Consider the following 27115-nt stretch of genomic DNA (forward strand, 5'->3'; position numbering starts at 1 on the left):
TATTATTTTTACTTTTCAATAATAATATTTATAAAATATTACATACTAATTTTAATAATTTAATATAATATATTTTAATTAATACACTTGAATAATCCTTACTGCTAATAATTGGAGGATATAATATTGAGCGTGAGGATCATACTCCATTTTGCTTCATCATTAAAGAAATTAATACAAATCTGAACATTTTATAAAATATAATTTGAATACCTTTATTTGATTAAAAATTCAAATAATCTTTTGAAAGCTAAAACAGAGATTTATAGGTAAATTACGTTCAAGGTCATTAAACTATTAGTAAGTTTATATTTTGGTCGTTCAACTTCAAACAATTACAAATTGGTCATTTAAGTATTCAAAAGTTTTTATTTAAGTCACTAGGCTGTTAAAATCGCTACTACATATGACATTTTCTATTCGCACCACCTGTACTAATTGAAAGCTCTCCTTCTCATTGTCTTCTACAATTCATTTTTTTTTCATGAAACAATTTTGAATGTCATGAATTTCTGAACCAAAATCTAAAAAACTTTCTTCTCTGATCTCTGAAATTGACCATCAAATCAACTTTAATTTAAGGTATGTTCTACTTATCGATGGATACTAATCCACCATACAAATCATTGAATCACCATTTAGAGCTCACTAGTTGGACTTTAAAAAGAAACTTAATAGCTTAGTTACTTAAATAAAAACTTCAGAATAGTTCAATGACTTCAATGAAAATTTTCGAATAATATAATGATATTTTTTAGCTTTTTAAAATTAAGCGACAGAAAATATAAATTTACTAATAATTTAATAACTTTGAGTGCAATTTAGCCAATCTTATTTAGATAATAGTAAAATGGGCCCTAAAATACTAACAACAAAATTTTCATTTAATACCCGATGAAGAAAGCCCAAAACAATTGGAGATGGTGCCTTTAAGACTAATCTGATTGGACAAACGCTTCGAACCAATCAGTTTCAAGCTCAAGGGTTTTTAAAAATGAGTTTTAAGATCCAAATTAAAACCCATGTAAACTGTGTAATAATCCGAATAAATTTTTTTTGATTTTGGATAAATGGTGAGGTGGGTTGATTTTTAAAGCTTCATTTTATGATTTTATAAAATGTTTGGACATTTGAAATTTTAAAGTAATTGAAATTTTTGTTATATATGTATACTGGTAATATAGTCTAATCGTATTATACATCAAGGCAGATAAAAGAGTGTTAAGATAATGATTAAATTGTTCTAAATTTTTTTTTAGAGAGATTAATTTATTTAATATCGAAATTGAGGATGACGGAAGAAGTATTATTACCTATATAAACAGAATAAATACAAAAGAAAAGCTGAAAAGAAACAGAAAGAGGCCCTCCCTCCAATCCCTCTATTTCTCCTTTCTCTCTCCATACTCCTCCTTTTTTAATTTTTTTCTCTTTTGCTTTACCAACTTAAACTCATATCCATGGCAATACCAGTCTTAAAGCTAGTATTGTTGCTCCTCCCATTGCTAATAAACGTCTTCTCGTTTGTTCAAGGCCAAACCTGGTGTGTGGCTCGAAGTGATGCCAGTAGCCAAGCTCTACAAAATGCACTAGACTATGCATGTGCCTCTGGTGCAGACTGCACCCCTATACAATCAAATGGCCTTTGTTTCCTTCCAAATACAATCCAAGCTCATGCTTCCTATGCTTATAATAGCTACTATCAACGTAGGGCAAAGGCACCTGGTTCTTGTGACTTTGCTGGCACTGCCACTGTTGCTAAAACTGATCCCAGTTTTGTTCTTTAAAACCCTTCAATTGTGTTTCTGTCTTCTTCTTTTTGTCATTTTTGAGTGGTTTTTAGAACTGGGTTTTCGATTATTTTGTTGTTCTGTTTTGCAGGTTATGGATCTTGCATGTACCCATCTCCTCAAAGGTATGCTTATGCATGTTTCTTTTTCTTGAATTATTAAAAAAAAAAAAGGAATTATCTTTAAATATTTTATGTGCAAAAATGAGGGTTCCACTATTTTGAACATTAGTACATTTCCTCCTTTTCCTTTTTTCCTTTTCTTTAATTGGTGTGGCTTTAGAAAGAATTTTGTCTAATTTCTTGTGGTTCACGCACTCTTTTGATAGTAAATGGTAGCTGATATTTACATTGGTTTAATAATGCTCTTAGTACCTATACTTTTTTCACTTTTGAAATTTAGTCTATTACTTTTTTGTTAAGAATTTAATCTCTCTTTATTCTTTTAATTTAATAATTGAAATTTAGTTGTTAACATAGTAAAAAAACCAATATAAGAAAATAAAGGATTAAATTTCTAGTATTAAAAGTAGAGCTATTTCATGATTATATTGATTTAAATTATTGTATTAAATATATCATATTTATGAATGGATGTTAAATTTATTCTAGCGAATTTCGTAGATTTAGTGTATTTGGAGGAGAGTAGTACTATGAAGAATGATCTTAAGATGTTCAAAGGCAGATTTAGGGGGGTTGGTAGGGCCCGGCTCCCCTAAAATGTTCTATTTTGACCTTTTAAATTTTTAAAAAATTTAAATTAGTGGAGTTAAAATTGCACTTTTACTCCCTTAAAAATGATAAAAATTTATTTAATACTTTAAAAATTATAAAGATATAGACAATTTAATTTCGACCCTATATAACTTTTTCCCGGCTTCGCCCTTGAAGAAGTTTTTATGTTGCACCCAATTTATGTTCAATGTTTATTGGGTCGAGTGAGAAGAAGTTCGATATTCTTTAAATGAAATTTTGAGTTCTATTCTTATAAATATAGAAAATTATGTTCAAAGGAATTACACCTTGAAAGAGTGTATAACCTTACTTTATTTTAGATTTAATTGAAAAGTAAACTACATTCAAGATTACTTAACTATTAGTAAAATTACATTTTGGTCAGTCAACTTTAAAAAATTATAAAATGGTCACTAAACTACTCAAAAATTTTCATTTAAGTTAGTGGGTTGTTAACATTACTATTGTATGGCTTTCTTTGTCTGCATTGCTTGCACCAATAAAAAACTTTCATTTTCCTTCTCTTTTACAGTTTAATTTGTTTATGAAATAACTTTTAACGTCACGAATCTATAAACCAAAATCCAAACAGTTTTCTTCTCCATTCTCCGATCTCCGACACTAACCGTCAGATCAACTTGGATCTACTCATCGGCGGGTATTTATCCACCGTACCGGTCACTAAATCGTTACTTGAAGTTTACTAGTTGAACCTCTTTTTTATTTAAAAAAAAAAACTTAACAGCTCAGTAAATTAAATAAAATCTTTTAAATAGTTTAGTTGCTTCAATGAAAATTTTTAAATAATTTATTGCTCATTTAATAACTTTTTGAAGCTGGGTGTAATTTATTATTGAAACCCTTGTGGCTTGTAAGAGGATCAAAGACAGAAAAACAAAAAGGCGCAAAATAAGATATTGTTTAAACCCTAATTAACAAACATGAATCAACTTTGCATAGTCCTTTGATTCTCAAGGGGGTGCGAGCCTTTCATGGTGATGTTGTAATTGAGTAGATGTCTGACAAGTGTTTCTCGGCGAGATCTCTGATCGTCCATTTTCGTGTCCTACATGCAGTGGTCACTTTGTGAAGGTTTACACCTTTAACGTTTCCAGGCTTATTTATGTCTGTTGGTCACTTCTTTGCTTGTAATGTTTTCCTACTGTCTTGTTTAGGTGGGACTTTTTCAACCGTTGGATGGGTACTCTTTTCTTGAAAGACATCCAACAGTCAAAAAACACTCGTAAATATTTGGATACCGGAGTTATACATGGGTAGTTCAAGATCAATTTGAGTTAAGATTTAGATGAAAATTCCATTTGTCTGCCTTGATTTACTTACTAAAATAATTTTTTTTAATTTTTTAATTTTTATATTTTTAAATAAAATCGAGTTCAAACAAATCGAAACAGAGAATATAAAAATAGAGTCGAAATTGAATCGAGCAAAAACTTGTCCCGTCTCACCTTGTTGTCATCTCTATCCATGGGCGCATTGCTGGGCTCCAGCAAAAGCTAATAGCTCCTTATGCCTATTATTTGAAAATTACCAACCAAATTGGATTCCATCATTATTTGTAGTTTTTGTCACTGTTATTTTATTGATTTTAACAGCTCAAGTTATGAAATTTCCAGCACATCCAGAGGGACAGCTATGCCGAAACCAGGGTCGTGGAACAATCCGAATGTGCCAACTACGACAACCACACCAATCAATGGCGGAGGTGGCGGTCCGGGGCTCAATTACCCTGGATTCAGCCCTCCATTTCTCTCTAGAGCTTCATTTGATAGTACAGTCAACACAAGCTCAATGTCTATCATGCTCTTACTTGTTCTATCATTTATTTTGCATCCAATATGGAGCTTTTTAAACCTTGATGCATGACCCCAAGGATAGGAAGAGGCGTTTTTGTTAGAAGTTGAAGCCCTAGCTATTTATGGAAGGATGCTGGTGGTATCGATCATTTAGTTGTCTACTTTATGGAGACATTGTTGGTTAATCTAGAGATCGCATTTAGCATAATGAGGAGCTTAAGCTAATGTCACGGCCGCACGATAGTGGAGCTAAAGTCTTCTTTACCAGCAATCGAAATCTCTCTATTAGACTACAACCATCTTAGCTCTCTCACAAATTCATTTCAATATTTGTGTTACTTGGAGTACTGATCGAGAATAATGGTATGTAAGCAAGCATATATTATTTTTCAAATTATGTCTTGTAATAATGTTATTAAAAAAATATTTATTTATTATTAACAAATGTGATTATTAAGTTTATTACGGTGTTAGCCATAACCGATCCGCTATTCAATTAAGACTGATTTGATCTCTTTTATTTCGGTAAGTATATAGTTAGCCAAACTATATAGTTCGTCTGTATGAGTATTCTCACCACCATGCAGACGAACTCATACTCAAGAGACGCACACTAACCCTAAAATCAGATACGTGTTGGCCTGCATAAAATTCTACTTAATTTTAGTACACCAAATCAAGAGACTTGTGTCTTATAAATAAGAAATTGGCCTCCATGAGAAAGGAACTCTCACAACAACACTCAACAAAATATTTATTTCTTTTAAGATTTTAAGTACTACATGCATAGTTACATCAAACTTATTTCATTTAACTAAAATTACGAACCTGTAAATCATATCACAATGGAATGATCCTTTTGAATCCTTAATTATTTGCTTTGCCAAAATACATGCATACATACATACGTACATAATCCATTTGTGATTTATCAGCTGTTTGATTTTGGTGTTTAATATGTATTTATAGCTTTGAAAGATATTTATTGGTATAAAAGAAATCATAGTCTGAGGACAGATGCCGAGATTCAAACCTAAACTTACTTGCCATCACTTTTTAATGGTGACTGCATATGAATCAACTTAATTAAGCTTTGGAGTTTACTTTAATTACGTCGGGTTCAACAGGGCATCTATCAGGTTGCCTAACTATATAAACCACATCACCAGTGGTCCCATAAGCATCTTGATTGCGGTACCATATCCACAGTGCATGAGTCTCATTTTTCACCTGCAAAACACTTGCTGTTAATGTTTTTTTTTTTTAATTAAAGTATCCTTTATGTCGGTTTTACTATCCATAGAAACTAGTCTTAATGAGATATCTGCATAATATACCTTGAGGATTCCATGTCCAAAGCTGCTTTCTCTATATGCACTATAATCAGGCTGCCTATCCCAGCAGAATTTACCACTTGCCGGCCCTGATGTGAAGTTAAATGCACAGAACCCACCCATAAATTTATCCGGAGTTGTCGATGGTTTGGGGCAATTTCCGGGTTCATCAGCATGTGTAATCGCCATTTTCTCTCGGTTGCCACCATCACCAATCGTAATATGAACAGGACCGCAAGGATCCAAGTTGTAGTTATACACTCGGTTCGACCTCTCGTAGGCATGAACCTATTGATTATCACCAAATGAACACGACCATCAGCTCTTCGACTGAATGTAATTGAATTAATTCATTATAAAGCACGACTTACATGTCCATTGAAGACTATATCAACTCCGTATTTGTATAATAAATCTTCCACTGCTACCCTCATACATTCAGCTTCTCTATAATGTGCAGTATATGTACTGTACCATGGAGGATGCCATGTTGCAACCAACCATGAAGTCACTTTTCTATCAACTTTTGCAAGGTCCTTCTTCAACCACTGGTATTGATCCCCTGATTTGTTATAGTCAGCGTAGCCACCGAGCATCACGAAATGAATGCCGCCTGCATTAAAAGAATAATAGAATGTCGACGATGATCCGCTCTCCTCCGATGGAAATGCGAATCGAGCACTATAAGCCGCAAATGTCTTCTTCTCAATCTGTTCTTCTATTTCATGGTTCCCTTCTATCATCATCAAGGGAACCTTAGACACCAAAGGCTGCATAAACCTGCACATTTATAACAAATACTATCGTAATGTCATGTTGTGACCGCTATTTAAATCCATGAAAAATCGTTAAAATTTACCTTCCCCAATAGTCACAACGAGGCTGATACGTTTCGTGAATAGGAGTATCGGAGAAAGCGCAAGAGTAGCAATCGGCACCGGTGCCATTGGTGAGATACAAGTTGGCATAGCTTGCATCGCCGATTAACAGCACCAGGTTCGGGTGATTGCTCATAAGGTGATCAATTGTTGAAGTTGTGTTATACGTGAGCCCCAAGTCTCCGATGATTGCAATTCTTCCCGGATAACTCCTTGGACCGGAGGCCGGCATTGTTCGGAAATAATGAACATCGCTCATTGCTGGGATTGAAGGGTCTCCACATTGATAGTAATATAAGGTGTTGGGTTTTAAACCTGCAAAAATTTCAGTTCCATTTGGAGTTGTTAAGGGTGTGAGAATTATTATTGGGTAATTATGGGATACATTTCTAAGAAGTTTAGACTCCACAATCATACAAGTATGAAATTTATTTATATAATTAATTTTAATATTTTATTACACTCTATAATACACTTGTCAAATTCTCAAACTATTTATGTAATTTAAAAACTCCACTGATAGTATATTAAATAATTTTCTATTATTATTTACTTTATGATTATATGGTACCGTTGGATATATCATTTTGTTTTGCTATAGGTAAGTATTGGTATTAGTGTGTATGGTATATCTTCCTGATAATTTGGTTCTTGGTCTATTAATTTTGGGTTTATTTTAGTTGGATTTATTTTGGTTCTCGATCTATTAATTTTGAATTTTAAATTTATCTTGATAAAATATACTTTATTTTATGACTTTAGATATTATTTTGTAAAGATTTTAAAAATAAAAAATTAATTTTTCAAATAAATTAATAACTCTTATATGATAATATTTTGAAATAATATAAAATTTGAATTATTATCACTATTTAAATATATTTTTATTTTTAAATTATAAAATAATTATAAATAAAAATTAGTTCAATTTCTCTATTTCTTTCTCAATCCTACCAATATTGTTTGGTACATATCGGTATAAGTTGGTATTAGTTGAAATAGAAGGAAACACACTAATGTTTTAATAAGAACGGAACTTAATCTACTTGGTACCAATCTAAAATCAAGATGATTAAGGCTGGAGTTAGGATTTTTTTTTTAGGGGAGCGGAGCTTGTTAAGTTAAAGTGTCATTTATCTTGCATTAACTTACGATTTCATTATTTTTGAAAGAACTAAATATAAATAATTTTATTTTTGGAGGAGTTAAAGTGCAATTTCACCATACATTAATTTTTTTTTGTGAATTACGAAGGCAAAACCCTAACAATAATGTGACTAGAGTGACTTGTACTTAAACCACACCTAAAGCGGTGGACACCCTGACTATCAAGCCAACACACGGGATTATTTCTACCCCTTTAAATTCACCCTTAAAAATGATATATATCGACTAATATTACTAATACCGAAACAGAATTGACTACAATATTGTAAATTAAAAAAGTTAGTATTAATGCGAAAAAAATGGTAAGAAAACAAATTAGCAGAAGATAAATAAGAGAAGAGATGGTGAGAAATACCAGTGAGGCGAACATGGTGAATAATTCCAGAGGTATAATTTTGGAGGCCTTTAAATGGATAAAGTTGGCTATAAACTAATGAACACTACAGGAAAATAGGGCTTTAGCGGCGTTTTTAGTGGCGTTTGGAGAAAAAACGCCGCAAATATTATACATTAGCGACGTTTGCAATAAAACGCCGCAAAAAACTGAGCAATAGCGGCGCTTTTGATCCAAACGCCGCTAAAAATAGAGTAATAGTGGCGTTTTCAGTAAAAACACCGCTAAAAACTGAACAATAGCGGCGCTTTTAAAAAAACGCCGCTATAGGTCGAGCTTTTAGCGGCGCTTTTTGAAAAACGCCGCTGGTGCTCAGTTTTTAGTAGCGCTTTTGGAAAAACGCCACTATAGATCGAGGTTTTAGCGGCGCTTTTGGGAAAACGCCGCTATAGATCGAGGTTTTAGTGGCGCTTTTGAAAAAACGCCGCCATAGATCAAGGTCAAAAACGCCGCTATAGATCGAGGTTTTAGCGGCGCTTTTGGGAAAACGCCGCAAAAAATTAATTTAGTTTATGGGTTATGGGTTAGTGTTTAGGGCCTAGAGTTTGGGGTTTAGAGGTAAATATGGTAAACTACTTAACTTGCGTATCTTAGATTTTTTTTATAATATAAATCTAAATAAGATAAATATAAATTATTATTTTAAATATATATATATATATATATATCAAAATGGGTAAAATCCCAAAAGTATACATGAACAATGGTTTAGTGTGCAATGGGTTAAATCCCAAAAGCATAAATTCTGAACACAATTATTGATATAACGTCATTTTATATGACTAATTATTTTTTAATTTATATGTTAAATATTTTCTTATATAATTGTAAAAGAGATAGTATTAATTTTAAAATATTGAATTAATTATCATTATAGTTTAGGGTTTATGGTATATGGTTAATGGTTTAATGTTTATGAGTTACTATTTTAAGCTTTATAGATTATGGGTTTAGGGATTATGGTTTATGGGTTAAGGGTTAGGGTTTAAGTTTTAGAGGGATTGGGGTTTAAGGTTTAGGGGTTAAGGGTTTATGTTTTATGATTTAAGGTTTAGGGGTTAGAGGTCGTGGATTTAGGGTTTAGATTAATTAGTAATTTTTAATTTATATATTAAATAATTTATTATATAATTGTAAAAAGATAATATTAATTTTGATATATTAAAATTATGATTATAGTTTAAATTATTTAAGAGATAATAGATAAACTTTATATATATTAAATGGTTTAGGATTTAAGGTTTACTTAAGATTTGTTAAATGATAAAATTTTTACAATCAATTAATACTTTTATATATAAATATTTAATCTAAACCATTTGATATATTTAAATATTAGATTTAAAAAATTGATAAATAAATAAAAAAGTAATGATTGATATGGGTAGGTAACTATCTATTTTGGATAGGACCAGATTATAACAAATAAAATGAAATACAAAACTAAAATCATTCCACATCAAATTCTAGCAAAATAGTTATATTTAAGTTAAGAAGAAATATCTCTAACGAAATGGAGATTAGATCGGAAAAGAATAATATAAAATCATGATTAACGTCTCAATCTTTAATAGAAATTTGATATGTGAGAGATTGATTGCTTACATTGGATAATTTTAACTTAATAATTAATTACAGCCATTTAATTATTTGTTTTCTTATTAAAATACACAATATTTATTTTCAGAATACTTGATTTTTTATCTATAAAAACTAATTTATAAAAAATAGTAATAATAAATATTTTATAAAATTATTTAACTAATATTTTTAGCAGATAAAATAAAAACCTTTTAATAGTGCAAAACGACATCGTTTTATTTAAAATAAAATAATTTGTAAAACGCCACAAAAAATTAACAATAACAACGTTTTTAACCAAAAACGCCACAAAAAACTAACAATAACAGCATTTTTAATAAAAACGCCACAAAAAAATCATTTCACTTAAAACATAAAGCGCGGTTTTATCCCCAAATTTCCCCCTCTGAAACCCCTAAATTTTCACTTAAAACATTTTTCGTTAGACAGAAGTGAGGAGAGACTGTGTGTGGAAATATAGAGTCAGAGAGGCATGGAGACTGCCATACGTGGTAGATTATCTCTCTCACCTAACACCGTCTTTAATCCTAAACCAGGTTCTTCCTTCTCTCCACTTTCTTCTTTTTTGGGTTTTCAATTTTGGGTTATACGTGAAGTTTGTAATTTTTCTTGATTTATTACTGAATAAACCATAAAACGCATCTGGGTATCGCAGCCACTTCGTTTAGCTGACTATTATTGCTTATGTTCTGCTTAGTTCCTCCGAATTATTCATCCAATAATCCAAGCTATAGATGCAGAAGTGCTTTGATTAACGATTCGGATTAAAAAGGATGGAGCTTTATGCGGATTCATTTTTGGGATGGCTACTCTTTCTCAGAGAGTTTTATTACGTTGAGATTGTGGTTTGTGAAGAATGCTTAGGAATAAGAAATATATACGAACATACATATTTTAATTACAAAATTCCTTTTGCTGGTATTATTTGACATTGTACTTTTTTAGAGGGCTAGAGCTTTGTAGGGACTTGCTGGTTTAGGAATGAAGATGGCAACTGTTATAAAATAACTCACTTTCATTCATGCTATTGAGGATGTTTCTTTTTTCTTAAAAGGGCAATTATTGATGTATGGTCTGCTTAGTTTTTTTGCTAGCTGTTGGTGGGAAAGAGATCTAGATTCTCAGCCTTTTAGCTCACTCATCATTAGCCGGAGACATTTTTCTTGTTGTTGTATAAAAAAGGTTGCAATGGCTATACAATTTATTTTGTAGTTTAACTTTGTTAATTTCTATTTCTGTTAAGGGCGCTTGCATGTTGAAAGCGGTCAATTGTTCACTTTCATGTCTGGCTGTTGAAAGCATGAAGTAGATGAATCGAGAGCTTTATTCTTTGTTTATTTTAAATTTGATCCCTTCTTTTTTATTTAAAATTAAAATTCCATTAATAACACCACTAGAGAACATCTGTTAAATCGGATTAGGTGGATCTGTTAAATCGGATTAGGTGGCATTTAAAAAAATAAATTTGATAACCTGACCAATTTGAAGCTTTGCGGAAACAATGAAAATAAATAAAGCTGCTGCTGTCATGATTGGTCTATGAATGGTAAAATATATGACTAGTAAAATAAAAAATAAAAAAAAGTATCGGTTTTCACTTTTTGCTTTTCTAGAATGAATTGAGAATGAACTATGTGATTATATTGCAAATCAGTTACTCCATTAAATGTAAACTTCAATTTAACTAATCCAAAAATGGTCTTGGCCAGCACAAGTGAGTGGTTTTTTCCGTCTTCCTTTGTCAATCTCCAGAATGATGATATATAAGTGTTTGTCATGCTTTTCCTTGTTGGTTGTAGGCTTTCAGCTGCTTCTAACAAAGTAATCAATAAATGTGCTTTTAAGCTATATGAGAATGCCTAACAAATTCTGTCTTTCTCTCAAATTGCTATATTTTATCACTGCGATAATTTTTTTCCAGGTTTTCTTCCTAGTTCATTCTCTATGTATGCTATGAGCCTCTCATCAGGGTTATTTCTACTTGAGAAACCTGCATGGGTTGTTGCTGTTGCAGCTGTGGGTGTAATCCTATTGGCCATTTTCAATCTTGGCATTTCTTCCACTGACCTTCTACTCTTTAGATAAACAATTCAAACAAGCATTTCTTTCTGGTGCTGTCACCTCAATAGCTCTTCTTGTAAGTAAATTTAATCATTCCATTTGGTTATTATATCTGGATATATTGTTTTGATATCTTAACTTAGAGTTTGACATTAACATATTTGTAATTGGTTTATATTTAGTTTTTCCATTTGTTGTTTAATTGTGAATAATTGAAGTTTGTTCTCCAGGCACTCTCCATACTCGTTGATCACTGCTACTACCAACGATGGACATCATCTGTTTTTAATCTCTTAGTATATAATGTATTAGGAGGTGGCGAGAGCCATTTGTATGGGACTGAGGGGCCACTTTTTTATATAAGGAATGGGTTTAACAACTTCAACTTCTGTTTCATCCTTGCTTTGCTTTTCCTGGGAATTCTGCCAAATTGCAAGAAAAAAGTATGCCCCTGACTTGTTTATTGTAATCTCTCCTCTTTATATATGTCTAGCATTTATGTCTCTGCAGCCGCACAAAGAAGAAAGGTACAATTAATCTTTATCCTAAATGTCTTTAGGAAATTTTGTTTATATTTTGTTTCCTACTTTTCCCTGACATAAAATAGATAAATTAATAAAGAGCATTCCAATATATGACTTTTAGAAGTTTCAAGGAGGGTTCAGAAATTGTTTTGGTCCAAAACTTTGGGCTAATTTGAATGGCATGTTTTGCAAGGAACAAAACAGAGCACATTTGTCATTGTCTCTTTACGTGTCCTGAACAATCTTTAATATCGGTCTTGCCTGCTTGATCTGTAACAGTCCATTATATTTAATTGTCATGCAGATTCCTTTATCCCATATACCCTCTTGTTTGTGTTGCTGCTTCTGCTGTCATTGAGAGTTTTACTGATCTTTTCCGAGACAAATATAATCCCTACGATAATTCTATTATAGTTATGGTGGGCATCTTCTACACCAATTTAATTCTGTATGCCTACAGCACTAAGCTCTCATTCAAATGGTATTGGCATTTTTACGCAGATGGCCAAATTTCTTAGACCTGTGGCCCTGAGCCTCATATTATGTGCCTCACATTCACATACATTCTCATTGATCAATGGCTATGCTGCTCCAATGGAGGTTTACAAGATCTTGGAGCACCATGATGATGCAGGAACTGGTAATGGATAATCTCTTATATGATGCACTGTCCCTTGTTTCATTTTATTATTAGTGAACCTACAAAGAAAAATGAATTTTCTTTTTGACAGCAATGTAGCATTGACATATTTTTATGCATAACATGTTTTATTTATATGACTCACGATTTGGAGCCATCATTTGTTGCAATTGTCATGTTAGATAGATAGAACCTAGACTATCTTACCATGCTCTTATTATTTCCTACTCAGGATAAATCCTCTACAGAAAGTTTAAAGGTTAACTTCCAAAAGGAAGTCAGACTAGAAATACAAAGCAAACATTTTTGTTGTTTGAAAATCTTAAATCGATGTATCTTTTAAAAATTTCATGCTTCAATAAATTATGAATATTCTCAATGATTATATAGGTTAGAATGAGTAAAGACCTAGAAGAATATAAAATGATATGTCTATAATCAATGACAGGAATTGTAGGAAAATATGGTTTCATTTATGGACTTATGTCTGAATTGTGTTCCAGTGCTTGAAAATTAAGTGCAAGTTGATGTGAATGACAATGTCCTGGAGATCATATGGGAAGATAATAATTAAAACATGGAGGTTACAGGGATGATAAGGAGAAGGAAGAGTTGGACTTTAAGGGTAAAAATGTGTCAAATCTAGTGAGGTTCGTCATGACATCTCCTTTAACCTTCATTTGACCCTTTGTCTTTTTCATATATGCTACTTATTTTCTTTTTGGGGCCTTTACAAGTCCATCAACATGAAACTGGACTTATGCCTGTCACTTATTTATAGTGACAGTAGAATTTACGATTAGCCTAGCATCAGTTTTTTTATTATGGGTTTACTTTTTACTGATTTCACTTTCATTACAGTAGATGGTATAGCTAATTTCCTTGTTTTGCTCAGTCAGGTGACCGAGATTCCGTTTAACAATTTTCTTTATTGCTGGAACAACTCTTAACCAAGATCAAGATCAAAGTACTTCACTAAGTTATATATGCAGGCATTGCAATGAGAGGTGATGATGATTTGGCATTATATTTTCACCAGGATGAATTTTGTTTTAGAAATTGTAATACTTTGTGTGTCTCTCTCTGTGTGTGTTTTTTTATGTATTAAATTACATATTGAATCAATGTTTATGTATTAAATTTAAATTTATTAATTTTTATATTTAGTTTTGAAGTTTAAATTTTAATGGAAAATTTAATTTAATTAATTTTTATTTATCCTTAAAAGTATATAGTTTAAAGTTCAAATTTCAAAAATTAAACATAATATAAAATTTAACATAAAATAAATATTATTTAATTAAAATAAAATAATTTTTTGAAGTTCATGATTTTTAGCGGCGTTTGTGAGAAAAGCGCGCTAAAGGTCATGGTCTTTAGCGGCGTTATGGAAAAGCGCCGCTAAAGGTCATGGTCTTTAGCGGCGCTTTTCTCACAAACGCCGCTAAAATCATGAGTCTTTAGCGGCGTTTTTTGAAATAAACGCCACAAATTTTTCCGACGCCTGCTATAGAGGCGTTTTTCGCGGCGCTTGTGAAAACGCCACTAATAGTTCTAGTGGCGCTTAAAAACGCCGCTAAAGGCCAAAAAAAACGTCGCTAAAAGTCTGTTCTCCTGTAGTGGAATGCCCCATTGCTGTCTTTGTCATTCCAAATCTCCACCTCCCATATTTTACAACACTTCCCACTGTTTTTGGATCCATTTCTTTTATATTTTCTCCTATTTGAAATTCCCCTGCAATTTCAATTTAACGATTAATGTGAACTGTACTGCAATTACATTTTTAAATAATAAAGATTCTCATGGCTTTAAATTGATACTAAAAGAAAACCCAATTTTATATTCCATTACAATTTTGAAATTTTTATAATTTTTATGGAATATTCAAACAATATGCCCTAAACTATTCCATCACAAAGTCTTAATTTTATACAATTAACTATTGTTATAGTGCCCCCTATCATTTTCCAAATCCCATAATGTCAATTATTGGTGAAAATTGAATTTATATGATAGTTTTTAATACTATATAAAAGAAAATACAAGCACCTATTGTTGTAGGCCAATTTTGGCCCAAATATAACCAAATACCCACCCCAATTTCAGCAGGCCCAACTCCCACATCAAATGACCCAAACAACAAAAAAACCTAAAGCCCACCTAGCCCAACAAACTAAACATTTTCAGCAGCAAAAAACCCTAGCCACCAAGTTTTCAGCCGCCACTCCCTAACCTTGGCCACCACGCCCCCAAGCGTCTGACATTGCTCCACCTTGTCGGCCACCACGCCCCGCACATGCCCATGCCCTTCAAGAAATAGCAGACAAACAAAGCAGAAGCAAGAATGGCAAAAATAATAAAAAAAACATGTAAACGGGTTATAAAACCTGATTCAAAAGCATTGTAAAAGAGGGAGGGATTTTGACAAAGATTGAAAAAGAGAAAACACAAAAATCCCTCCGAACTTCGAATACAAAGAAAAAAATCAATAAAAAGGTTTGCATTTTTTTTTCCTCTCCTTTTTTTTTCTCTTTGTTTTTTTCTCTTCTTTCTATATACACATATATATATATATATATATATATATATATATATATTATTAAGAAAAAAAACAAAAAGTTACCTTTTGAACTTTCGCCACCATGCACGGTGGCCGTGACGATTTATGATGCGACCAACGGCGGTGGCCCGATGGACCTGGATTCCACTGGAGAAGAAAAGGCTTGAGAGGATTTTAAGGGAGGGGAAGAGAGCATGAAAGCTTTTTTGTTTTTTTTAGATTGGGGGTTGAAAATGAAACACAAAAAAAAAATCTTTGTAATGGTGTTGAAACGGAATTTTTTTTGTTTGGTGGTTGGGGTTTGTGCACTTTCCCTAAAAGGGAAATTTATGTGTTTAGTCCTCCTCCCTCGCAACCTCATTCAATTAACTCCCATTTTTTATTTTCCTTTGTTTTTTTTTTAAATTTGGCCCTCAGATCTTGTTTGGTTTTCATTTTGATCCCTAATTAACTATCCAATATTTATATTTTTATACCCCAAATTTTCATTTGTTTTTAACCATGTCCTAAATCTATTTAATTCATTTATTAACCTTTCTTTTTATGTTTCATTTATATGTTATTTCAAATATTTTATATGTTGTTTATTTACATCATTATTGTAAATATTTTATATATACATTTTTTGTACATTTCCTAATATCTTCTTTTATTGTAGATATTATTATTATTATTATTATTATTATTATTATTATTATTATTATTATGCATATATATGGAGTATCTTTTACGTACATATTATTTTATATTATCATTACCAAGTATATCCTTTTCTTATTATTATTAGTACATGATTTGTTTTATTTTCTTTTTTTGGAAATATTATTATTATTATTGTTATTCTAGTTTCTAATATTGCATGTTAATATTTTTCATTAATGATATCATTGTTTGCGTCGTTTATCTATTTTTAAATTCTCACTTTAGAAATATTTTTTTCATGTTTTAATTAATTTCAAAAATAAGGCGATGTACCGATTCAACATTAAGCCATCGATTTCATCGCTATGTTGGGTGAATATCATTGGCTCGTGTTAAAAATGGGACGTCCTTTTAAAAAAATCGAAAAACTTAAAAATTCTTGTGTTTTGAAATAGGATATTTATTTTTGTGATTATTGGTAAGTGATCAAATTTTATTTTTAAAATGCAGATGAGGATAGGTAATTTGTCAAAATTCTAGTGTTGTAAACTTTTCGTGTTTCCAAAATTTTTCGTGTTTTTCTAAAAAAAAAAAATTCAGGTTTCAAAAATTTTCGTGTTTTCAAAATTTTCGTGTTTTAAAGTTTCTCATTTTTCAATTGGATCATGATTAAATATTAAATTGAATTCGTTCTTTGAAATTAAAGACAACGCGTGTTTATGAGATACCAATTTTGGGCGTCGCGAGGTGCTAATACCTTCCTCGCAGTAACGGACTCGAACCCCAATTTTTCTCGGCTTTTAACGTAGACCTAAATTCAGCCTCCCTTTTGTTTTAAAAATGAATCTAATAGGTATCCGATCACACCTAAGAAAAAGGATCGGTGGCGACTCCCTGTTTAACCTAAAATCAAATTTCAAATTCCAAGTTTTTAATCGCCACAATTGGCGACCCGAAACCAAAATTTTTACGTCGCTACAGCTGGCGACTCCACTGGGGACCATTTTTGAGAGTCGAGTTGAATTAAACGCGCGTTGTCAAATTTTTCAAAGTGCCTTGTTCAAATTAACATTTAGTCGTGATCCTCAAATTTTTTGTTTTCAAAAAATCATGCATTTGCATCGTGTTGTATATATTCTAACTTGTTTTATTCGGTTGTTTTTCAACTTTAAATTTTTGTGATTTTAGTTTTGGTTTAGTTTTTAAATAAAACGTAAAGGTTTATGAGTTTCTCCCCACACACCGTGCATATACATCTTTGCATAACATGAGCTCTATACCCGGGCTCTGTCCGTTTAAGTGAAAGTAAACGCTATGCCTTCGTGAGTTAACTCGTCCCTCCGCACAGGCTAGTGAATACTTTCAGGTTACATATGACTTATGCTTTCGTGAGTTAACTTGTCCCTCCGCATAGGCATAAGTAAATGTAATCCCTCGAATTGAACTCGTGAGTCTGTGATGGGTTATGACCGAGGCTTCGTGCTAATCTTAGCAGATGATAGTACGAGCAATTCGAGTACCTGTCTAGAACCAAAACCGCATATAATGAACCATACGAGCCACCCAATTAGAGCCATGCCTAACCTTTGTCCGTTTACTAGTCACCGAAATAAATACACGGGAAAAACACATCTTACCTTCTTTTTCTTTTACATTTACGCTTTCTATGCAAGGGAATCGAGTACATTGGACCAAGGAGCTTAATTTGTTAGATTTTCCACAGTTTTTCTCTGTTCATATGTGTTATGCTAACCAAGGTTGTTTTTCTGTATTTCTATTTTTCATCATGCATCAAAGGCATCTTGTTAGGAAGGTGTTGATTAGAGATTGGTTGCCAAAAATGGGTTTCTGATGGAGGAGTCAATTATATGAATGACCGAAATGTTGTGTAATAGACTCTTTTGATTAAGGAAATGCCTAAATATGGGCTATCTTGAAATTAACACCAAATTTTTGCATATTCATGACTGGCATTCATCTGTCATTTATTCATTCATCCATTCATTGCATATACATATCCCTTAATCATTCACTGAGGCTGAAACCGTATGATCTAAAGTTGTAATACCACAAGACTGGAACCACGTCATCAGTATAAAACGCGCCGACAAGCTAAAGTGATGGAGGCTGAATTCAACGAGAAAATTGAAAGGTTGGAAAGGGCTCAAAAGGAATTACAAGAGCAACTGGCCAAATCGCAACAAGAGACGAGAGACCTAATGGTGAGATCTCGAGAGGAATCACTCGAGCAAAGAGATCAAATGGCCAGGATGATGGAGATGATGTCAGCTCTAGTTAAAGGAAAAGGACCCATGCGGAGCCCTGACATTGAGGAGTCTCGATCAAGAATTCACCATGATTAGGATCCACTCTATCCCCTAGAATTCACTCCACCGCTCGCATATACAACACAGAGAGGGTATACTCAAGGGGAACCCACTGGATTGGAACATCGACCTATGCCACCTGCTCCGCCCACTAATTTGGGGCAAGGAATATTCGCGTCAAACCGAGGGCTAGTCTTGCGATCCATGGTCCCGGATCTGGATGACCCAATGAGATAGCCAAGTTGAAATCGGATAACCATGACGCAAAATATAGGGGTCTAGAGGAAAGACTCAAAGCGATAGAAGGCACTGAAGTCTTCTCCGCACTAGGTGCCAAAGAACTCAGTTTGGTACCTGATCTGATTTTTCCCCCGAAGTTCAAAGTGTCTGATTTTGAGAAGTATGATGGGACAAGATGTCCAAAGGCGCATCTGGTCATGTTTTGCCGAAAAATGACGGGTTATGTGAACGAGGATAAACTACTCATACATTACTTTCAAGATAGTCTAACAGGGTCAGCTCTTCGGTGGTACAATCAACTTAGTAGAGAAAAGATTCGATCCTGGAAGGACTTGGCGTCAGCATTTTGCGAGCAGTACAAGCATATGTCTGACATGGTGCCTCATCGAATGACTCTATAAAGGATGGAAAAGAAACCAGCAGAAACCTTTAGGCAATATGCTCAAAGGTGGAGAGATATCTCGGCTCAAGTGGAACCATCATTGACTAAGACTGAGATAACAGTCCTTTTCATCAATACTCTGAGAGCACCATTCTATGACAAGTTGGTAGGAAGTGCTACGAAAGACTTTGCGAACATTATGATATCCGGGGAACTTATAGAGAATGCCATCAAAAATGGAAGGATGGAATGCCCTGAGAGCTCAAAAGGGTAGCACCCATGAAGAAAAAGAGCCAGAAACCCATGTGGTGGGAATAGGAAGCCACTATACTTCTAATTCGTACCCAAATTCCACATACTTGGGAGTGTTTTGAATAATGGGACAGTGGAAGAGATCTGTGTACTTTTAAAGCTAATCTAGAGTAATATTCAAAACATACTTATTGCCTTAAGACCTAGAGGTGATAAGATTTCTTTTGAGAAATAGGTTTCGGTCCAAGATTTTTATTTCAATGAAATGCATCTTTTTGAGTAAATTTTATTCTATTTATAGATTCTTTTATTATTTATTCTTTTATTTTACATTCATGATCATCTTATACAAATAATCATCCTTAGAATCATTTATTCTCTAGAATTTGCCTTCGCACCTACAGCAGGTCCCCAAATATCAATGTCACGAGCGACGCATTACTAACTCCCTTTGGAGTAAGATATGTGTCTAGAAGGATCTCGGACTTGAAGATGACAGAGATTGTGTCTATCTTACGACTCGTGAAGATGATAGAATGAGACAAAAGACAGACCCTAACTTACAAAGGGTCAGCTGACATTGTGAGCTTAGGAAAGGGATGAAGATCGAAACCTAGCCCACCGCAGAAATAAGGTAAGACTATTGAGTTATTTTCAAGAATTCAAGGATGTTTTCGCACGATCATATTAAGACGCACTTACGAACATCTTGAAAGAGGTCCATAAGGGTGTCTAGAGAACACATGACAATGGTTCTGCAATAGCCAAGCTAATCAATAAGGATCGGATGTTGTTGGTCCACCATGGGAAGGGAATAGCATCAGTTATGACGTCAAGACTCACGTGCTTCTTTCATCTCTTCACAAACTTTTCAATACGTGGGGCATAGATGTCCTGGGGATAATCTCGTCAAAAGCTTCCAATCGACATCATCGTCGTGGCCGTCAATTGCTTCACTAAGAAGATGAATGTAGCTTCATATGTCAATATTATAAAGTCGACAGTCATGAAAATAAAAAGAAAAAAAAACAAAAAACAAAAAGAAAAAAGACAAGAAAAAAACAAAAAAGAAATCAAATGCCAGAAAGAATCATGTTTTAATGCGTAACTGTACAATGTCATATCACAATGCAACAAAGGCTGCGAAAAGAAAAATACAAAAATCAAGAAAAGTTATAGAAGGTGACTGAGACTTGTAAATATTGGCATAAGAAGCTACCTTTTACTCTTTGTGCTTATTAAAGTTGACCAGGACCTTCACTGGGGCATTAGAGGTGTTTCTGTCCAGGGAAATTAAGATTCTTTTTCTCTAAGCTTTGATTGAATCAAGAATTGGATGAAGTAAAATGTCTTCATTAAACTTGACTGCAGAAAAGGGTTTGAAGGTCAAACGTGTATGATGCTGAGTTATGGTGGAAATGGTTCACCCAAAGGAATTTCATAGTTGGAACTTGGTATTGCGGAAGATCCTTTCTATCTGAAAGGATTTCAAAGGAAATGGATGCTTAAGAACTTTATGAGGTAAAGGAGGCTTCCCAGAAAGAACACCGATCCAATCCTAAATTCGGATTCATCGAAATACTTGAAAAGGAGGGCCAAGGTGAAAACCATAAAGGCGCCTTGTGACCTTCATTCAAAAAAAAAAAGAAGAAGAAAATGGAGAGGTCAAGGTGAAAACCCGCAAAGGGCACCTTGAGACCAAAGGGGTTTTGAGTTGAAAACCTGAAAAAGGCAGCTCAAATTTTGTTCAAAGGTGGAGCATATGGTAGTCTTGCTATACTTGAATTGACAGTGAAGAAGTATGCTACGTCTTGGGGCATCGACAAAGTACTTTGAATCCCCTAAACACATGTTGAACTCAAAATGGTCTCAAAGGAGTTTGTACAGAGAAGCTCAGGCTGTGATATTTGGGGCACTTAGCTTTCCATTTTACCCATTTCTGAATTTATCTTATTCTTTTCAAAATGGACTTCCAATAAACTTGCATTTACTCTCATTGTTCAACTTGTTTGTTTCGAGCTATGCTCTTAACCGATTTTCTTCTTGTCCATCAGTTCGATCCTTTTCAAGCATTTCGCATTGAAATAATGATTAATGGACTAATCATACTTTTATAAAAGGAATTTTGCATATTACTCTAAAAGCTTCTAAATAGTACAGGAACCTGAAACCAGTCAGTTGTTCAAGAGCTTACCAAGTGTAAGGGTTGGAAATATTTGAGCTCAAATTGAGTTTATCTCCTCAGATTTTCTGTCAAAAATATCAGTTGATGGAACAAATTACAGATCATATACCCTTGAGTTACAGTAGGATACAGATCCTATAGCCAGAAATTGCAGTGGAATGGTTTAAGGATAGTGCCAACCTTGTATCCCCAAATTACAGTGGAATGGACTCAAGTTACGGTGGGCAAACGGTTGAGCAAAACATGATTATTTCTTCGGATTTTGGGTCAAAATACTAAGCGAGCATTAGGGCGTTGTACTACGTCGATAATAGAGTCTGATGGGCAATGAGTAATGACGCCTTAAAAAAAAAGAGAGAAGAATGTCGAGATGAAAACTTGAAAAGGCGTCTTGATAAACAAAAATTAGGATGAAAACACGAAAGGGCATCCTAATGAAGCGAGTTTGGGCCCAAGGAGTAAAAAGATTCAAGAAACAAGTCAAACAAAGAAGACTACAACATTTGAAGCATTTTCAAGAACTCAAAATTTCTATGCAAGGAGACATACTCAAAAGGATTCTTGATTAAGAAACGTGGAAGAGTTCATGCTCCAAACAAAACAAATGTTGAGTATTACCCGGATGAGAATTTGATAAGTACAAGAGCCTCAAAGCAAGGACAAAGCTCAACCAGGGGCAAAAGAGTGATATCTGAGAAATACAGATTATTCGTGAAGCTTGAGGACGGGTGCGGGTACTGAAGAGAAAGTCAAGAGTCGAAGCAATGAACACAGATCATCAAAAATCATGATGGAAAAGGACATACGACAAACATGCCTAAGGCGTATAGCATAATCATGTAGGCATAAAGGCATTTAAGACAAACATGTGCATATCATGATAACATCATGCGTGACATATACAGGTACTCCAGTAGAACAAGAAGATGTGATGATAGAATTAAAGGAAAAGACACCTAGTTCCACCAGACGACAGGTTTTGATATGTTGATGTTTTATTTCTGTTTTCAAAAATCAACTCATATTGCGAGAGGTGAGTTGAGCCTCAGGGCATGTTGAGGTAATTTCAATTTCTGTTTGTCAAAACTCAACTCATATTGCGAGAAATGAGTCGAGCCTCAAGACACGTTGAGGTATTTTCAATTCATGCTTTTCAAAAAAATCAACTCATATTACGAGAGGTGAGTTGAGCCTCAGGGCACACTGAGGTATTTTCAATTTCCGTTTTTCAATTTATGCTTTTCAAAAATCAACTCATATTGCGAGAGGTGAGTTGAGCCTCAGGATATGCTGAGGTAATTTCAATTTCTGTTTTCTTCAATTTATGTTTTCAAAAATCAGCTTATATTGCGAGAGGTGAGTTGAGCCTCGAGGCACGCTGAGGTATTTTCAATTTTTTGCTTTTCAAAAAAATCAACTCATATTGCGAGAGGTGAGTTGAGCCTCAGGACACGCTGAGGTAATTTCAATTTATGTTTGTCAAAAAAATCAGCTCATATTGCGAGAGGTGAGTTGAGCCTCAGGGCACGCTGAGGTATTTTCAATTTTTGCTTCTGCTTTTCAAAAAAATCAACTCATATTGTGAGAGGTGAGTTGAGCCTCAGGACACGCTGAGGTAATTTCAATTTATGTTTGTCAAAAAAAAAATCAACTCATATTGCGAGAGGTGAGTTGAACCTCAGGGCACGCTGAGGTATTTTTAGTTTATGTTTTAAATTGACTCATATTGCGAGAGGTGAGTTAAGCCTTTTAATTTTTACTTTCCTAAAATCAACTCATATTGCGAGAAGTGAGTTGAGCCTCGGGGCATGCTGAGGTTTGTTTTTAGTTTATGTTTCAAAATCAACTCATATTGCGAAAGGTGAGTTGAGCCTCAGGACACGCTGAGGTAATTTCAATTTCTGTTTGTCAAGAATCAACTCATATTGTGAGAGGTGGGTTGAACCTTTTAATTTCTACTTTATCAAAATCAACTCATATTGCGAGAGATGAGTTGAGCCTCAGGACACGTTGAGGTAATTTCAATTCTGTTTGTCAAAATCAACTCATATTAAGAGAGGTGGGTTGAACCTTTTAATTTTTACTTTTTCAAAATCAACTCATATTGCGAGAGGTGAGTTGAGCCTCAGGACACGCTGAGGTAATTTCAATTTATGTTTGTCAAAAAAATCAACTCATATTGCGAGAGGTGAGATGAGCCTCACGACACGTTGAGGTAATTTCAATTTCTGTTTTCAAAATTTAACTCATATTGCGAGAAATGAGTTGAGCCTCAAGACACGTTGAGGTAATTTCAATTTATGTTTTCAAAATTCAACTCATATTGCGAGAAATGAGTTGAGCCTCAAGACACGTTGAGGTATTTTCAAAATCAACTTTTCAAATTAAGTTTCAAAAAAATTAACTCATATTGCGAGAGGTGAGTTGAACCTTTTAATTTTTATTTTTCAAAAATCAACTCATATTGCGAGAGGTGAGTTGAACCTTTTAATTCCTGTTTTTCAAAAATCAACTCATATTGCGAGAGGTGAGTTGAGCCTTTTAATTTCTGTTTTTCAAAAATCAACTCATATTGCGAGAGGTGAGTTGAGCCTCGGGTCATATGTCGAGTTTTGCGAGAAATGAGTTGAGCTCAGGATCACACACCGAGTAAAGAATAAAGACCGGAGCTGGTTGAAGATGCCAGATTTTGTCTCTTCGAAGTTGCAGTGGAGCTGATCGAAGATATAAGATCTTGCCTTTCTGAAGTTGCAGAAGAAAAGACCACAAACCTCGCTTCCCTGAAGTTGTAGCGGAACATATTGAAAATATCAGATCTCATTTCTCTGAAGTTGCAGAAGAGCAGATCACGACGGATCTTACATCCCTGAAGATGCGAGTAGATTGAAAACACAAGTTTCTATCTCTTTGAAGTCACAGTGGAATGAACCAAAGCTACAAGATGCTCTAGACTAGTAAGAGACTGCTCGGAAAAGAAGAGCGCCAAAGAAGTCAACGATTGGCAAGACCGGGCAAAATTGGCCTTTCATTATGTCTTTGCTCTATTCCCGTTACACGATAATGAGCAAAGAGAGGCAGCTGTTGTAGGCCAATTTTGGCCCAAATACAACCAAATACCCACCCCAATTTCAGCAGGCCCAACTCCCACATCAAATGACCCAAACAACAAAAAAACCTAAAGCCCACCTAGCCCAACAAACTAAACATTTTCAGCAGCAAAAAACCCTAGCCACCAAGTTTTCAGCCGCCACTCCCCAACCTTGGCCACCACGCCCCCAAGCGTCTGACATTGCTCCACCTTGTCGGCCACCACGCCCCGCGCATGCCCATGCCCTTCAAGAAATAGCAGACAAACAAAGCAGAAGCAAGAATGGCAAAAATAATAAAAAAAATATGTAAACGGGTTATAAAACCTGATTCAAAAGCATTGTAAAAGAGGGAGGGATTTTGACAAAGATTGAAAAAGAGAAAACACAAAAATCCCTCCGAACTTCGAATACAAAGAAAAAAATCAATAAAAAGGTTTGTATTTTTTTTTTCCTCTCCTTTTTTTTTCTCTTTGTTTTTTTCTCTTCTTTCTATATACATATATATATATATATATATATATTATTATTATTATTAAGAAAAAAACAAAAAAGTTACCTTTTGAACTTTCGCCACCATGCACGGTGGCGGCGATTTATGGCGATCGACCAACGGCGGTGGCCCAAAGGACCTGGATTCCACCGGAGAAGAAAAGGCTTGAGAGGATTTTAAGGGAGGGAAGAGAGCATGAAAGCTTTTTGTTTTTTTAGATTGGGGTTGAAAATGAAACACAAAAAAAAAAAAATCTTTGTAATGGTGTTGAAACGGAATTTTTTTGTTTGGTGGTTGGGTCTCATGCACTTTCCTAAAAGGAAATTTATGTGTTTAGTCCTCCTCCTCGCAACCTCATTCAATTAACTCCCATTTTTTATTTTCCTTTGTTTTTTTTTTAAATTTGGCCCTCAGATCTTGTTTGGTTTTCATTTTGATCCCTAATTAACTATCCAATATTTATATTTTTATACCCCAAATTTTCATTTGTTTTTAACCATGTCCTAAATCTATTTAATTCATTTATTAACCTTTCTTTTTATGTTTCATTTATATGTTATTTCAAATATTTTATATGTTGTTTATTTACATCATTATTGTAAATATTTTATATATATTTTTTTTGTACATTTCCTAATATCTTCTTTTATTGTAGATATTATTATTATTATTATTATTATTATTATTATTATTATTATTATTATATGCATATATATGGAGTATCTTTTACGTACATATTATTTTATATTATCATTACCAAGTATATCCTTTTCTTCTTATTATTAGTACATGATTTGTTTTTATTTTCTTTTTTGGAAATATTATTATTATTATTGTTATTCTAGTTTCTAATATTGCATGTTAATATTTTTCATTAATGATATCATTGTTTATGCTGTTTATCTATTTTAAATTCTCACTTTAGAAATATTTTTTTCATGTTTTAATTAATTTCAAAAATAAGGCGATGTACCGATTCAACATTAAGCCATCGATTTCATCGCTATGTTGGGTGAATATCATTGGCTCGTGTTAAAAATGGGACGTCCTTTTAAAAAAATCGAAAAACTTAAAAATTCTTGTGTTTTGAAATAGGATATTTATTTTTGTGATTATTGGTAAGTGATCAAATTTTATTTTTTAAAATGCAGATGAGGATAGGTAATTTGTCAAAATTCTAGTGTTGTAAACTTTTCGCGTTTCCAAAATTTTTCGTGTTTTTCTAAAAAAAAAAATTCAGGTTTCAAAAATTTTCGTGTTTTCAAAATTTTCGTGTTTTAAAGTTTCTCATTTTTCAATTGGATCATGATTAAATATTAAATTGAATCCGTTCTTTGAAATTAAAGACAACGCGTGTTTATGAGATACCAATTTTTGGGCGTCGCGAGGGTGCTAATACCTTCCTCGCGCGTAACGGACTCCCGAACCCCAATTTTTCTCTGGCTTTTAACGTAGACCTAAATTCAGCCTCCCTTTTGTTTTAAAAAATGAATCTAATAGGTATCCGATCACACCTAAGAAAAAGGATCGGTGGCGACTCCCTGTTTAACCTAAAATCAAATTTCAAATTCCAAGTTTTTAATCGCCACAATTGGCGACCCGAAACCAAAATTTTTACGTCGCTACACCTATAAATACATTCACATTATCTTTTTATTTGAAAAAAAAAGTCTCTTAAACTATTTTTTTTGGTCGAATCGAATACTTTTACCATTATATCACGTGACACTTTTTGATTAGTAAGAATTATTTTTTAACGGTAGGGATCAACTTTGATTACGAGATAAAATTTAAATATTTGATTTGATTAAAAAATAATTTAAGAGTCTCCTGTTATATAAAACAAATTCATGATTTATCATATCATGTGGGCTAACTTTATTGTCTTTTAGTAATGTAAACTTGGCGAAGAAAGTTCAATTAAGTAGGTATTTAACTTAAAGTATGTGCTTTGAGATTTGAGAAATGTATTATGTGTATTATTTATATATCAAACAAAACATTATATAT

At 33.4% G+C, this 27115-nt stretch overlaps 3 protein-coding genes across 8 annotated transcripts in view; 2 read left to right on the top strand and 1 right to left on the bottom strand.

Annotated features, from left to right (window-relative positions):
• The first annotated feature begins 1352 nt into the window (after positions 1-1352).
• Positions 1353-4783, top strand: LOC108475718 (PLASMODESMATA CALLOSE-BINDING PROTEIN 1-like). Its single transcript, XM_017777702.2, has 3 exons — positions 1353-1773; positions 1882-1915; positions 4159-4783. Exons 1-3 carry the CDS (start codon positions 1461-1463, stop codon positions 4406-4408), a joined length of 597 nt encoding a protein of 198 aa, XP_017633191.1. The 5' UTR covers positions 1353-1460; the 3' UTR covers positions 4409-4783.
• Positions 4784-5424: 641 nt separating this feature from the next.
• Positions 5425-27115, bottom strand: part of LOC108475203 (purple acid phosphatase 15-like) — a 48202-nt gene continuing 26511 nt past the window's right edge. Inside the window, exons 2-8 of the mRNA XM_053026345.1 lie at positions 14600-14672; positions 11998-12033; positions 8073-8155; positions 6532-6865; positions 6044-6452; positions 5676-5960; positions 5425-5568 (exon numbers count right to left, since the gene is read on the bottom strand). Coding sequence (XP_052882305.1) covers positions 5425-5568; positions 5676-5960; positions 6044-6452; positions 6532-6865; positions 8073-8155; positions 11998-12033; positions 14600-14672 — 1364 coding nt within the window. The remainder of the gene's footprint in view (positions 5569-5675; positions 5961-6043; positions 6453-6531; positions 6866-8072; positions 8156-11997; positions 12034-14599; positions 14673-27115) is intronic.
• On the top strand, positions 10067-14132 carry LOC108484035 (dol-P-Man:Man(6)GlcNAc(2)-PP-Dol alpha-1,2-mannosyltransferase-like). Of its 6 annotated transcripts, none has more exons than XM_053026035.1 (7): positions 10072-10249; positions 11635-11850; positions 12005-12301; positions 12603-12717; positions 12800-12938; positions 13442-13588; positions 13838-14132. In XM_053026035.1, the coding sequence occupies exons 3-6, from the start codon at positions 12141-12143 to the stop codon at positions 13453-13455; spliced, it is 429 nt and encodes a 142-aa protein (XP_052881995.1). In that variant the 5' UTR covers positions 10072-10249; positions 11635-11850; positions 12005-12140; the 3' UTR covers positions 13456-13588; positions 13838-14132. The 6 variants fall into 6 exon arrangements, with proteins under 6 accessions (XP_052881992.1, XP_052881993.1, XP_052881997.1 ...); XM_053026034.1 differs by having other exon boundaries at positions 10073-10249; positions 13834-14132; XM_053026032.1 differs by lacking the exon at positions 13442-13588 and having other exon boundaries at positions 10067-10249.

Source organism: Gossypium arboreum, chromosome 3, assembly GCF_025698485.1.
Source record: "Gossypium arboreum isolate Shixiya-1 chromosome 3, ASM2569848v2, whole genome shotgun sequence".
NCBI lineage: Eukaryota > Viridiplantae > Streptophyta > Magnoliopsida > Malvales > Malvaceae > Gossypium > Gossypium arboreum.